This window comes from Typopeltis vanoorti, chromosome 25 (genome assembly GCF_054136105.1).
Source record: "Typopeltis vanoorti isolate ZY-2024b chromosome 25, IOZ_Tvanoo_1.0, whole genome shotgun sequence".
In the NCBI taxonomy this organism is placed as follows: domain Eukaryota; kingdom Metazoa; phylum Arthropoda; class Arachnida; order Uropygi; family Thelyphonidae; genus Typopeltis; species Typopeltis vanoorti.
Window position 1 is genome coordinate 38,703,744 of NC_143573.1, and position 15,272 is coordinate 38,719,015.

General features: G+C 35.6%; 1 protein-coding gene across 9 annotated transcripts in view; it reads right to left on the minus strand.

Annotated features, from left to right (window-relative positions):
- The window catches only part of LOC150092673 (liprin-alpha-1-like), a 778,236-nt gene that overhangs the window by 600,569 nt on the left and 162,395 nt on the right, over positions 1–15,272 (minus strand). Inside the window, exon 1 of one of the 9 annotated variants that reach the window (XM_090414525.1) lies at positions 6,590–6,676. The exons of the other annotated variants lie outside the window; for them this stretch is intronic. Coding sequence (XP_090270651.1) covers positions 6,590–6,652 — 63 coding nt within the window. The 5' untranslated portion in view covers positions 6,653–6,676. Of the gene's footprint in view, positions 1–6,589; positions 6,677–15,272 lie in introns of those variants that run through there. 9 annotated transcript variants of the gene reach the window in all.

The window sequence follows — 15,272 nt, forward strand, 5'->3', positions numbered from 1 at the left end:
ACCATTCTCAAATGAGGTGAAGACAACTTAGTGAATTTCAGTGCTATTAAAACTCAGACCTGTCTTATTATTCCCAAGAAAGATCCGACTTCACTCCCAGTTACTTTTGGTAATACTCCAGTAACCTTTGGAGTGACTGTCACATCCAGATTATCCCAGCACAAACATATTATATTACATAACTAGCCTACTCAACTTTTTTGTTTTTCAAATTTTCCTTCTCTTCTGCTCAACTTCTAACACTTTACAAGTCCCAGATCCGACCAACCTTGGAATGTTATCACATTTAGGGTGCACCCAAAACCTTGCTAAGAATTATTAATAATAATTCTTAGGAAGGTTCATGGGCCATTCCGCTGGTCAAACCCCACACACTATCACACTCAAAACAGAACAAATGAACTTCTCATCATCTTCTTCCTTCATTACATCCATCTCTGTTCTTTGAAACAATCTCCCCAATATTGTTTTTCTCACTGAGTACAATCTCTAACTCTAATAAACATATCAATAGATTACTTATTATCTCTTACCCACAAACGGTACTGTTGTGCTATAGGTATTGTGACCTTTCATGTGTGGCATGATGGAAAAGAAGAAAAAAAAACATGAAACGAAAAGTACCTATCATCAAAGTTTAGGATAAAATTTGCGGTCAGTACGGTGGTCTGTGGATAGAGAATTAAATCAAATTTAATTCCCACTAATGTACACGAGAAGCTGGCTGCATTGTTTTGTTTGCTGACCAATTTAAAGACACGCGACAGTCCGAATTGTCCCGAAATAACAAGCTCTGGTCCGCTGTCAGCAGGAATAACAACTAAGTAACAAATTGCTAGTTCACTGAACTGAAGGTAACGCGATTAGCTTGGGATGGGAGAAAGCAAATGTCTTTAAACGTAAAATGCAGAGTTTACAATTCAACAAACTGCTTTTTCATAAGAACTTATGTTAATTAAAAGAGCCATTAATATAGATTATCACGTAGTATTTTAAAGACTGAGTTCTTTGAAGAATAAACTTGCTTTCTTGTATAGAACAAAATTATAAGCATGCACTTTATAATTCTATTTCGAGACATTAATAAAGCAAAGATATTTTTGGAAATCAGCCAAGCCTCTGTCTGGTGGAACACATAATTTATCCCACAAATGAAGGAAAAATATTACTTGCACTTGTTTTCGTCGGCAATTACGAAATCGTACATGTGTAAGGAAATTCAAAATTTAAGTGGGAAATCTGAGAAAGTTGGTGTACAGTCTTTTTTATATCTTCGTAGGAAAAATGCGGATTGTGCTTAATTGATCGATTGCTCAATGCCCGTGAAAAGTGAAGGATTGAAATCGCTCCCCTAACACACACACACACAACTAAGCAATACAAAACCTTGTTCAAATAATTTATTTTTTGACGCATGAGCAGAATTAATGCGTGTTGATGAAAAATATTTCCGCGAGATCAAAACAGTTATGCGCTCTATGGGATAATGATCATTAGTCAACAACTTACCATTCCATTACTGCAGAAAGTATGAAAAACACATCGCATTTTGGCAGAAGCTATTTCCCTCACACGTGATCTGAATAGTCTGCAATGGCTAAACAATATAAAGGGATCATTAGGCAGCAATAGCGTTGGATGCTACCTGACATTGTATTTAAGTATGTCTGATAATTTTTGTTGTTTCTCTTTCGCGTGCGTGATCCGAATACCCTACCACACGTTAATACTAGTTCTAGTGTTCTAGATAAAATATTAGTTTAAAAGCAACAGAGTCGGGAATTCTGTCTATGCTCTTAAACGGAATTGAAATGTCTGCATGATCCAATACAGCAAACACTATATTCTCCAAAGGATTCGGGCAATCATCTGACATGGGAAAACAACTGAGACAAAATATGAAATTTGTTCATTTCATTTGAATAATTTTGGAACATTTTTTGAGTGGTTATAAGGACAATAGTTTAAAAAATGTGAATTTGGAGTTAAACTGTGGTGAACGGTTTATCTGTGGAAAATGTAGGCCGCAAGAAACATTCAGTTAGTGATAGAGTGGAGTGAACCAACAATTCGGAAATTGTTGGTTCACTACATATTGTTGGTATGCATCAAATTACAAAGGAAATAACTTAGATACCGAAAAGACGACACTTAAGATATATTTATGCCAACAAACGTTGGATCGAGGTTTATCTTGAAAACGAAATCGCAGCACACTGGATTTGTTATTTTTAATAAGAAAGGACTGAGTTTTGCTATCAAAACTTCCTGTATATATTGGTAAGAGACACGGAATCGTAGCAGGGATGCATAACTGAGTGAGAAAATAATTTATCTTTATCATCGAATGAAAACCTAACCATAACGTCTCAAATATACTTACCCTAACTTGTGTTGGTATTTTTGTTAAAACATGCTATACCTTTACCTGCAACAAAATTTTCTGAGTTTGTTTCATTGTTAAAATATTATAGCCAGTTGAAATCAGGGTAAACATTTGTGGACACCCTGTACTTCAACATAAAATTATGCAATAGGTCATTTGCGTGTTTTTTTAAGTGTTACAGAATGTTACTGCCAAATGTTATTTCTTCTTAATTCTCATGTCCAAGTTAACCTTCCTGAAAATTCAACCTGATACTTCCTAATGATCGCCTTACCCCCTTTAATTCCCATACCAAGGTCTTTACGATCATTATCATGTAGGGATTCAAGATAATTAATATGATTGAACACTAATTCCCAGAATGTTGTTATTAAATAAACTGCAAGACACCCTGTAAGCTATGCGGCGTCAGGTTACTTTATCTTATTGTGATAAGCAAATAACGTATTTATTCTAGATTTGTGTGTTCCATTTCCATATTTTTCCTGATTTTACAACAGGAAAAATCAATGGAAATGGAATTATTCTCCTTTCCTTAAAGCATGACGTATACTTTGTGACAAATTTCAATTAGATCGAAACGAGGCGTCATTTTGGTATTAGTTCTGCGTTTCTATATGAAATCTTTCTTTTTTCCCTTTAAAGAAATGATATATACAATGGATTAACAACTATCAGTTGTTTTTTTTCCTATATTTGAAATAATTAAAATAATTTCAAATCGTCAATAGGATATTGAAAGATTCATCATCTTTTTATAACCAAATAAAACAAAACTTGATGGAGAATATGACTTTCGATCTGAGTTGCCCTGGCTTGCACTACTTGAAAGCCAAACTCTGTCCAGAGGTAGGCCCATATATTCGCATTTTTATTAGTGCACTAATTAGGTTTCACTGTCCTGATAGCTGATTCGAACTGTTGGTTCTCATCAGAGACCAGACAGAAAACTAATATGGCAAAAATCCTCTATTCAATATCAAGGAAATCTCATGTCAACAATTTCAGTTGATATAATACAAAACATGCCGATTAATATAATAGTTGTTTCAATCAGCAAATATATCAGTAATTGTTAATCTAATGTTTTAATAATAAAAAGTTAAATTCTTTCAACATTAAAAAAAAGTCGCCCCCCTGACAAAATCCTTTTTATGCCAATGATACGTGCCGTTTCCCTAAATATGAAGAATGGCACTGAATGTTTCCATGGAACGAAAAGATTTCTTTAACCAAGAACGGAACAGGAGAACCATCCAAATCTGTGTGACAGTATGCTCACCACTACTTCCAAATGTTCTATGTTCCGGTACAATTTACACCGTAAATATGGACAACTAGTGGGTTTTAACTAGTGAGCATGCTAGTTTAAATTATTTTGAATTTTTAAAAAAATCGGGGTATATATTTTAGCCAATTTTTCAGTGAGATGTACATCCTTAAAGAAGAGCTTCCACCGCTCTTGAATCCCAAACTGAGTCTGTGATTGTTATTTTTCTGCAAAAAGGAGAAAAGAGGTGGGGGAGAATAGGAACAAAAGACAAGACTTGAATGCCTCGTACTTTAATGAAACATGAACGTACAGTCTCCTAATTATCTCACGTATCAAAAAGTACTACCCGAAAATTAAACACAGTACACCATTTTTAAAAGGTTTTCTGCATTATAAAGTGCGGATAATTTCAGATATAAGGTTTTTGAGAGGCCTGTAATAAATCTAATCCTACAATATATACAGGGTGTTCGGGATAAATTTGACATATTTATAATTAATTATATTTTTCCGTAAGTTACATGTATTAACACACACTCTCTTCATTTAAAAGTTTGGACCCTTCTTCATTCATATACAAGATGTCAGAAAGGATGGATAGCTGGAACCCACCTGAATCATGGAAGAGAATAACTTGTATCATGATGATTCGTGCCCGCCATCAAAATAAGGATATTACGACTGCTGCTCAATGCTCCCTGAATACAGTAAAAACAATCAGGCATGAACTAGAGACTTGCAATGGTGACTACGAGGATGTAGCAAGAAGAAAGATCCCTAGCAGACGATCTGATTGCGTTCGTACAGCAGAATTCCTCGCAAATCTGCAGGAACAGGTGTTGAAGAACCCTGGCATTGGAATTCGGGCTTTGTTCGTGGAGTTGCTAACTGTAGTCAAGCCCTGGATAACAAGGGTAGCCAATGGTAGGCCGTATGTATGGCAGCAGGATTCGGCCCCTTGCCACACCTCTGGGAAAAGTCAAAAATGGTTGTCTGAAAATTTCTACGACTTCACCAGTCCAAATGTTTGGCCTCCAAACTCCCCAGACCTTAACCCCATGGATTATTTTGTATGGGGCGCAGTTGAAAAAGACACCAATCGCACTTCCAGTAATACAAAAGCCCAGTTAATGGATAAAATTAAAACAGTTTTTGCGGCCTTTCCCAGGGAGACTGTAGCATCAGCTTGTTCGAGGTTCCGAAGCAGAATTGAAGCTGTGATCGATGCTAATGGTGGTTATTTTGAGTAAATCTTGTTGATAGTATTGTAATTAACTCTGCCTGTAATGTTTTTTTGTCAATTCATTAAATTTAATAGATACAAAGAAGATTTTCTTTTTCCTTACGAAACTGTCAAATTTATCCCGAACACCCTGTATATATATATATATATACAGGGTGTTCGGGCTGTATATATATATATATATACAGGGTGTTCGGGATAAATTTGACAGTTTCGTAAGGAAAAAGAAAATCTTCTTTGTATCTATTAAATTTAATGAATTGACAAAAAAACATTACAGGCAGAGTTAATTACAATACTATCAACAAGATTTACTCAAAATAACCACCATTAGCATCGATCACAGCTTCAATTCTGCTTCGGAACCTCGAACAAGCTGATGCTACAGTCTCCCTGGGAAAGGCCGCAAAAACTGTTTTAATTTTATCCATTAACTGGGCTTTTGTATTACTGGAAGTGCGATTGGTGTCTTTTTCAACTGCGCCCCATACAAAATAATCCATGGGGTTAAGGTCTGGGGAGTTTGGAGGCCAAACATTTGGACTGGTGAAGTCGTAGAAATTTTCAGACAACCATTTTTGACTTTTCCCAGAGGTGTGGCAAGGGGCCGAATCCTGCTGCCATACATACGGCCTACCATTGGCTACCCTTGTTATCCAGGGCTTGACTACAGTTAGCAACTCCACGAACAAAGCCCGAATTCCAATGCCAGGGTTCTTCAACACCTGTTCCTGCAGATTTGCGAGGAATTCTGCTGTACGAACGCAATCAGATCGTCTGCTAGGGATCTTTCTTCTTGCTACATCCTCGTAGTCACCATTGCAAGTCTCTAGTTCATGCCTGATTGTTTTTACTGTATTCAGGGAGCATTGAGCAGCAGTCGTAATATCCTTATTTTGATGGCGGGCACGAATCATCATGATACAAGTTATTCTCTTCCATGATTCAGGTGGGTTCCAGCTATCCATCCTTTCTGACATCTTGTATATGAATGAAGAAGGGTCCAAACTTTTAAATGAAGAGAAGTGTGTGTTAATACATGTAACTTACGGAAAAATATAATTAATTATAAATATGTCAAATTTATCCCGAACACCCTGTGTGTGTGTGTATATATATATATATATATATATATATATATATATATATATATATAGAGAGAGAGAGAGAGAGAGAGAGAGAGAGAGAGAGAGAGAAAAAAATTTTTTTTTTACCTTGGATCTCTCATCCTGAGATTTTTATTTAATAAGGTCAAAGCACCTTATGGTAACTTGTTTTGGTAAAATACTTATAAGCTCTGTATTACTTAACCTTGGTATTTCTAAGCCTGGCTCCCACTGATGAGACCTCAATAAAGGTCGAAACCGGTCTGGGTAGTGGCCCCTTGCCTTTAATGCATAGCATCATACATCTCCTCAAGGAGATAGGCTTTGCATTAAGGGTAAATATTAAGAATAGTGATCAGAGCTTATTCCATTTTTACCACGAGTTACCTAGACTTGTATACTACTTTACGGGTCACCTAGACTTGTAATACATGCAGGCGCAAACTTGACTTATTTGTCTGTTTACTTACTTGGGAAATGGAGTAAAATCAGGTTTAAAATAGCTTGGCATCTTTAACACACACACACCCATATATATATATATATATATAAAAGAAATAAGAAGAAAAAAAAAAAGTTACCTGTAAGAAATGGTGAAGGCACTGAGAGCCGTGTGTTTTCAACAGGTTCTGCAAGTTTTCCATTCCATAGCGACGTAAATCAAGCCCATTGTTGGCCATCTTTTGAGGATCTACCACGGGACATGGGACACATCAGTTAGCCGTGATACACAACTCTCACTTGTAAACCCACGATAAAAAGAAATCACGCACCCACACCATCTGTTGCCGTCAAACTGTAATCCAAACATTTACCTTCCAATCAGATATCACGAAATGTATGGACTAGGCTACATCACGTACAATCCATACCTCTATCTGCTAATCCTTCAGGGATAGCCGCTCGGTCACCGTTCTCCAGAGAGATAAGAATGCAATATTTCACCTGATCTGCCGTCTCCTAAAACCACACATGCGAAGCATACATCCTCGTATAAGATATGTACATCTGTCATTCAGCCACAGTATCGTCAAATACAAGGTACTAATGAAACAGAGTTTACGTGTGCCATGGATCAGCATTTGCAATATCTCATACTAAAATGAGAAAATGTACTTATACAATGAGTCTTCACTTATATTCTTGTTTCAAAATAAAGTTATCCAGATTATCAATCTTTTTCACGTTTTTCGAAAAGATGGAATAAAAATTTGTTCTAGTAAAATCTAAGATTTACACATTTTAAGATGATCTATTACAGTAGTTATCTGTTATTTTGCAAACACGTTTTCTTTTCTCTGCAAAGAATGTAGTCAACTTTTACGTATTGCACATTCAGGCAAATGAAAAAGCATCGTAAGAGAAGACCCGGTAACCGAGCACGACGTTAACGTCAAAAGAAACATACACTTTGCATCTTGAGCATCAAAACAAGTGGCAGATATTAACAGTCTAAAGAATTGCTCCTAATCAAACATACCTCGCTTTTAATCACGTTCAGTTATTTTTCGCGGTAGGAAATTCGGCACTTTCTTCGGAAGCGTAAGCATTTTCTCACGATGTTGGCGACCCTTCTCACAATCATGATTCGATCCACAACTGTACCCTTCACTCGTATCAGGTTTTCCAACGTTGCTCGCATCCCCCAAGCTCAGCGGTTTCCAATGGAAGAGTGCACGGAGAGGCGCTCGATGCGCCACGGTGTGGAACGCTGCCGTGTGCATGTGAAGGAGGGGCACCAAAAACACGTGCACGAAGAGGGCGGAGATACGAGACCACACCATTCTACTACTATTGAACATTTAGGAAACAGACTGGCAATGAAACGTTTTTCCTACATCGCAGCAGAAGTACGTGGATAGGAAATTTATAACAACATATTTAGGCAATAAATAAATCAGTAGTAAAACACGATATTTACTGTTCCAGTTGGTCAAGAGTAATATATTGAGCACAAGGAAGAATTCACTTAACGCAGATCAACTCAGATACCAGCATGATGTGAATTAAATACAACAATGCCTATCTAGGATTTATTATGATTTTAACATAATGAATGGTCAAACAGCATTACTGTTTAACTGTTCCAATATACTTTCGCACTGGATGAAACTTCGTTACCGAGATTCAACACTGACCGTAAAACTTTTACAAGGGAGAAAATATAATGCTGAGTGAAATTCTCTATGAATTTCAAGTAGTACGTGTTTAATGTAAAAATGTGGAACTACCGGAATCCTTTTAATAAGAAAATATGACCTGTAGGGATAAATGTCCTTTAATTAAGCTCAGTCGAATTTAAATTTGAATTTTTTAAGGAAACCAGGTGAGCTGAAAATGGAAACATTCTAACACATTTTTTGCTCCGTTTTATCGTACCTGAATACCAAAATATAATATAAGATCATGAAAGCAAACATGTAAGTATTTTTACAATAAACTTGTATAATAAAATAAACAGAAAAGCATTGAACAAGGATTTCGGAGAAGTCGTAAAAAAAAAAAAAAGCTTTTTGTACCAGACTTCCAATCCATCCCCCCCGCCTCATCATCCGCAGAAATTGGATAAATAACAGTTTGTTGCGAAAGATATCTACATCTTATAGCTTCATCGGTAATTCCTGGTTATTAAACGCATAACGTATGGCTCATATCATGGTTCTCCTTGCCCAATATGACGTCACTTTTATAATAGTGTCACTGGTTCGATATACAAGCAATTTCACTTTCATTTGTCGCACATTAGTGTACCTTTATAGGAGTCAAATTATATAAGTGAAGGCAGTACTACGATGTCCCTTGCAAGGGGACAAGGTTCGTCTTTGTCTTATCATCACAAAGATGTCTTAAGCGTCAGTATTTTACAGCAATGTTTCTGAAAATAGCCTTTGATTTTGTTTGGTTGAAATTGTGATCGAAGCGATTATAGCATATCATGGGTAGCTAGCCAGTTAGTTCCCATACTTAATTGCAACAAAACACGTGTTATATTCTGAAGATATATATATATATACTAGGGGGATTCCCCCCCCTGACGCCTACGGCGCCCAAACCCCCGAGTGCCTGACTGGTAGGCTGGTTCTTCTTGAATTCTGATGACCCGAAAGGGGGTTTCTCCCCCCCCCCGAGTTCCGAGCTGGTAAGCAGGTTATGCTAATTTCAGTAATCAATACTGACACGTACTGTTATTTTCATTGTTTGATTTGTAGGATGTAGGTTTTTCATTGTTTAAAAGCCTACATACATTTCAAAGCTGACGTCACATCCGTTTCCAATTTCAGCTTATCATTTTATAGTATAGAGTAGATATAAGACTGCAGGAACAGTCGTCGACTTCCATCCCTATGAAAGATATGATTTCTCTTATTAGAACTTATATCTCCAGTCGTCTGTGGCATAAACGGGTATTGCCTCCTCAGCATCCAAGAAAGGCCGATTTCTAACTCTCTACGGGAGTTACTTTATTTCACGAACAGCTACTCATTCTAAACAAATTATAAATTCGTCCAACCACATTACTATTCTCCAATTGCTATTCTCTCTTACTAAGGCTCCACAAAACGTCTTGATTCTGTGCAGAAAAGTCAGAAGGTTGATTAATAACCAGTTTCTCTTTCGATTCAGTACACTCTTTTTCCCATTGAGGTTCAACTTCTGCAGAATGCCTTTTCTATAGATATTTCTATAAACACTATACATCAGAAAATGAAACAATAATTCCTTCATTTTCTTTCAAATCTGCTAAGATAACTGCAGTGATCACCACCACCCTTCATAGTTCTCCAAATACATAAACAAGTTATCTTTCTCTTCGTTTATTCCTTCTCTCTTTTGCAATAATCTGTCGCATGTTTTCCTAAAGAGTTAAATTTAATGTTGACAAATTTTTCTTCTCAACCCTCCACTTATCAACAGTCTTAATTTCTTGAATTTCATCCGTAACAGGTTCAACATCACTGCAAGGAAGGAAAATAATAAGATAGTACGGTATTCAAAAGTCAAATAAATCAGACTAAACGAACGGTATGAAGGAATAAAACATATTTCCACATAAAGGCAACCACTATTATAAAGAAAATTTATAACCTCAGGCAAACGAATTGTCAAGTGGATTTTAAATAAAGAGAATTAGTTTCGACCAGATTTACTCTGCATCGCAGTACAGAAAATATTACCAAGATTATCCAGAAGTGATGAAATAACAAAGGGGTTGGGATTGGGGGGGGGGGAGCGATGACATGATCGGATCTTCAGTAACAGAAGAGACACCTTCCTATTTCAGATACTGTTTGTTTGCTACACTTCCGCTCCACCAGTTTCACGTTGAGAGGGACAATTTATCGAAGCCTGATGAACGGTAAGGAAGCTCATTTACCCGCCCCCAGTACTAATCTCTAATGGTGGGAATCAACTGTTCCCCTGATACTTGGATATCGATTGAAGAGCTGGCACTTCCAACTCTCAAGGCGAAATTCCTCTCAGAAATGTAATTATGCGTCTGGCGTTTCATGGATTTGATCCCTCAGCTACTCATAATTCAAAGCATTAAACAGTGTAATTTAGAATTAGTTGTGTTTCATGAATAGTTACAGTGCGAGAAATAGTTTATCAATCTAAGAACCGAGTAATAAATTATATGATCAATCACTATTGATGAAATAATTTATTACACAACATACGTACTATGTGTTACTCGAACATTTTTCATATCTTAAATCAATCTGCTCGAGATTGATTACACTGGCTCTCTAGAAAACTATCGCAGTAACATTAACACTCAACATTAAAAAAACATGCATCAATTCTATTTCCGTTGAAATAACTTAATTCAAGCTGCAAAACTTTTGGAATTCTGAAAAAGGATGCAATTTCCTTAAATAAATACTAGCTAAAAGTTCATATATCGTGCATATTTTAATAGACAGATAATATTAGCTACTGGGCTATCTATTTCACAGTAGTTACAGTAATACCATTTTGCTTTCTAACGAATGCGTCTGTTAGTATTTCTAGATGGGTATAAGGAAAAACGCAAGAGCTGGAAGTAACGAAAGTATAATGGTTATGACTTTTTTCTTTTTTTTAGCTTGCTAATCATCCAATGGAAATTCCGTGTGAATATATAAGAGCATTCGAGGTTAGGTAGTAACATTATTAATTGGGCAAAATGAAAGATTTGGTAACAACGCTGCATATAGTATCTGAGGGTAATAAAATATTCAGCATGCATAATGGACCAAGTTATTGTAATTTCATTCACACGTACCAACTTTCTGTCAATTCCAAATTTAAGTACTTGACAAACAATAAGCTAGGATTAGAGAAATCTGAGATCTTGAAGACGATTGCGTGACACTATTAGTTTTTCAGTTCTGCGAGATGAAAACCAGTTTCCGGGGAAAAACACTCATTGCTAATTACGTCTACAACAGCTTTAAAAAAAAAAAAAAACTACTCATGTCCTCAGGAAGATTTGTATAAATAACTCGGTTTTTCGAACCAACGGGAAAATAACACTTTAATATATATCGTAAAAAGAAATTTATTTTTATTAAAAAATATAAAGAATTAAAAGCAGAAAATATTCATAATCCCGTATGATACGCAATACTGGGAAGAAATCAATAATGTGGCAAAGCATTAGATCATAGTTTTCATCACAATATGAAAATAACTACCTGCAATATATATATATATATATATATATATATATATATATATATATATATATATATATATATATATACACGTTTTGCTAAGTTCCCGTCAAAAATAAATAAAATAATAAAATTGTCGTTTTCCGAGGAAACTAGCGAAAATGAAAAATCTCTTCTGTTCAATTATTTTCACTTTCTAGAAAGTAAATCGTATCTGGACGAGAAAAAAAAGTGTATATTGCTCATCTACTAACGTAAAGTGGGGATGAGAATTAAAAGAAAAAAGACGATGCTGATGATTAGTTTTCTGCAATTCGTTAATCTGTTGCTGCTCTGTGCACTTAGTGTCAAGGCTAAGTTTACAACTTTTGACGTTACTATTTTTTTAATCTCCTAGTCATGTCGAAGCCATGACTCCGTTGAAGAATCTTTATAAAGAAAAATTCGTTTTGATTCAACCTCACTGATAGTATTTCTAGTTCACTTCCTAGCTAAACTATTTCATTATTTGCGCAAAGGATTGTTATAATTTACTGCGAGAAATTTTACAACCTATACGTAATACGTATAGGTTGGTCAATCCGTCATGTACGGGATTATCATAAACAAAAAGGTTAAAAAAATAATAGCACGTATGTACTAACAAGCTTATCCCACACAAACCGTTTCAGCAGTTTCGAGATTTAATCTAAACATCCTCGAAACTACTGGATTAAATTAAATTTCATCCTGAAGTTATTCCACATTATAAAAACTGTGGTGAAAATGTTTTTCCTCCCAGTAAAGCAATGTATAATTATGTTTACTAGATTCCAGGGAAGAGACGTAGCGTACAACATAAAGATAGAAAATAATACTGAGAAACTTCAGCATTTTATTTTAACTGGATGAGTAGGAGTGTGACTTAATATATACTGCATACAGTATGATTAAAATAAAAATAAACAAACAGACTAATCTATGACGTACCTGGATTTAAAAAAGGTTCTGCTCCTTAATGCAACTTGAAGTTTTTAAATCGCAAAATTTCTCACAATAAATTATAACGATCCTGTGTGCAAATAATGAAATAGTTTAGCTAGGAAGTGAACTAGAAATACTATCGGTGAGATTGAATCAAAACGAATTTTTCTTTAAAACGATTCTTCAATAGAGTCATGGCTTCAACATGACTAGGAGATTAAAAAAATAGTAACGTCAAAAGTTGTAAACTTAGCCTTGACACTAAGTACACAGAACAGCAACAGATTAACGAATTGCAGGAAACTCGAATCATCAGCATCGTCTTTTTTCTTTTAATTCTCACCCCGACTTTACAAGTGCAAAGCATTAAAAAAGTTCCTCTCCGCTATTTCGATCATAACAAATACCAAAAGGAGGCTCATAAAACAGGATGGTAATACCGTGAAAGGAAAACTTACTTCCCTTCACTGAGAAGCCAAACCCTATTCGCCGTTGAGCTATGCAGAAGTACTTAAAGAGGCTCTGGAGGTGATGGTAAGTGTGATACTGATGTACTGTCTTAATGAATGGCAACGGTTCTACAATCTTCGTGCACTTGCAGAAGCAACGAATCCTGTTGAAATTCATCAGCTTTCATAGAGGAAGCAGTTACCTAGAGTTACCCTGGGTAGTAAAGAAAAGCAATGAAGAGGTGCAATACATGGTTCACAATGGAAACTGTCGCAGATAAATGACCCGAAAATAGCAATGCGCTGCCATTACTGGAATGAATACTCTCGTTACCATCAAAGTTGTAACGGTCTAGCATGCAGAATAGAATATTTCATTACGTCATGAGAAAATCGGATAACGTATAATTATAACTTATTTTAGCAGGGGAAAAATACGGAGTTTGAACAGAGACGGAAGTATTTTTTCCCCAGAGAGATTTTTTTCCATCTCTGTATGAAAACGAATGCAAGAAAATGCTAAAATAATGCAGCTGATTAAAAAAAAAAAAAAATCCTATATATCAGGATATAAAGCCACTCTCCTTTACATTTTCAGGCGATTGTGTGTTATTGCACACTTCATTTGAAATGCGCACATACGAATTATTAATTGCAGTATCATTTTTTTCCAAAGCTTTATACAGGTTCAATTAACTTTCCTAAATTCGCGATTAACTATATACCTGCTTCACTAAATCCATGATTCAGCATCTTTCATGACTAATACCTCACAAAGTGGTCTTCTTACAATTCTCCATTGGGGTGAGGAAAATTTTAACTTCAAATGCTCTTTATTTCTCGCAAGAAAGGTCTCCCTTCACTTTCCCTTGCTAGTGATATATTCAGATCTTCAGGAACGATCAGATTTCTCTTCTTGGATTGACTTACACGGCATGCCTTTCCAGGCAAAAAATACATCACATTCATGGTCGCCTTTTAATATCTCCATGTTTATTTTTTTTCCCCTCGCTGAAGCTACTTCTACCTCACCTGTACAGCTGCTAACAAAAATATAAATAAACGAAACATTAGAATATTATTCCCACATTTGGGATGGTGCACCAAAAACCTCTCAAAAACTATTTAATGCTATCCATAAAATGGAAATCCAATTAAACGGATGATTTTTCTTTCGCAGGCTTATTCTTCTAGTCACTTTCTCATAGTCGCTCTGTTTCTACATTTTTTTAATAGGTATTTTATGGCCTATGTTTTGTCAACTTGCTACCATCATTGCTTTATGCCCGTATAAATAAGTGCTGCTGAAAATGAACATCAATTCCCAGTCCGGTTTAAACCTACCAAACTGACCTTCGTCCTCTTTCGTTCGCAACAATTACAATCTCCAGGTGTTCATTCCATCAAAAGGCTTTTCTTTTCTAGTTAACCGCTTGCAAACCCGGTGAGCAGTGATGTGGTATGGGTTTTGTAGCATCCAATGTTAACGCAGCAGATAGTACCAACAAGCTCTGATGTCATATTCTTGATATTTGTACTGAATGTCCTTAAACACGACCACACGTAGCTAAAGAACTATCGCTGTGAATTAGATGTTCTGTGAAGTTTTAAAATGTCATGTTTGCTACAACTCCCTCCACTAACTGCATCGTCACCACGATTTTCAGTCGTACGAGGGATATCTCTGGTACGCTAGTACGTCGAGATTCTCTCCCCGCACTTATCCATCCACCAGTTCGCTACACAATTTAATTTTATATAGTGCAAATGAAAATGAATAATGTTCCAGAGAAATCTTAAGTAAGGAGATAGAGGTTAACCTGAGTTATGGTCTAACGTTTGGATGGTGCACCTTTCTTACAACTAAAAACATATATAGAAGTAATGCTTAAATATATGTATATTAGACAAAAAGCTAATTCAGTGAATAAAATAAATAATCGCATTATATATATATATATATATATATATACACATACACATATACACACACATATATATATATATATATAAAGAGAGAGAGAGAGAAATTAAGCTAAGTTGGAATGTTTGCCATATTTCGACTTTATGAAAGGCAGTATATCAATAAAATATTAATCATGCGTTTAGAAAGATCATTAGCTTATTGATATCAAAATTATTTCATAAAACATTGAAATATCTTTGAAACGCTCTTAAAGTTTTTACTATTATAT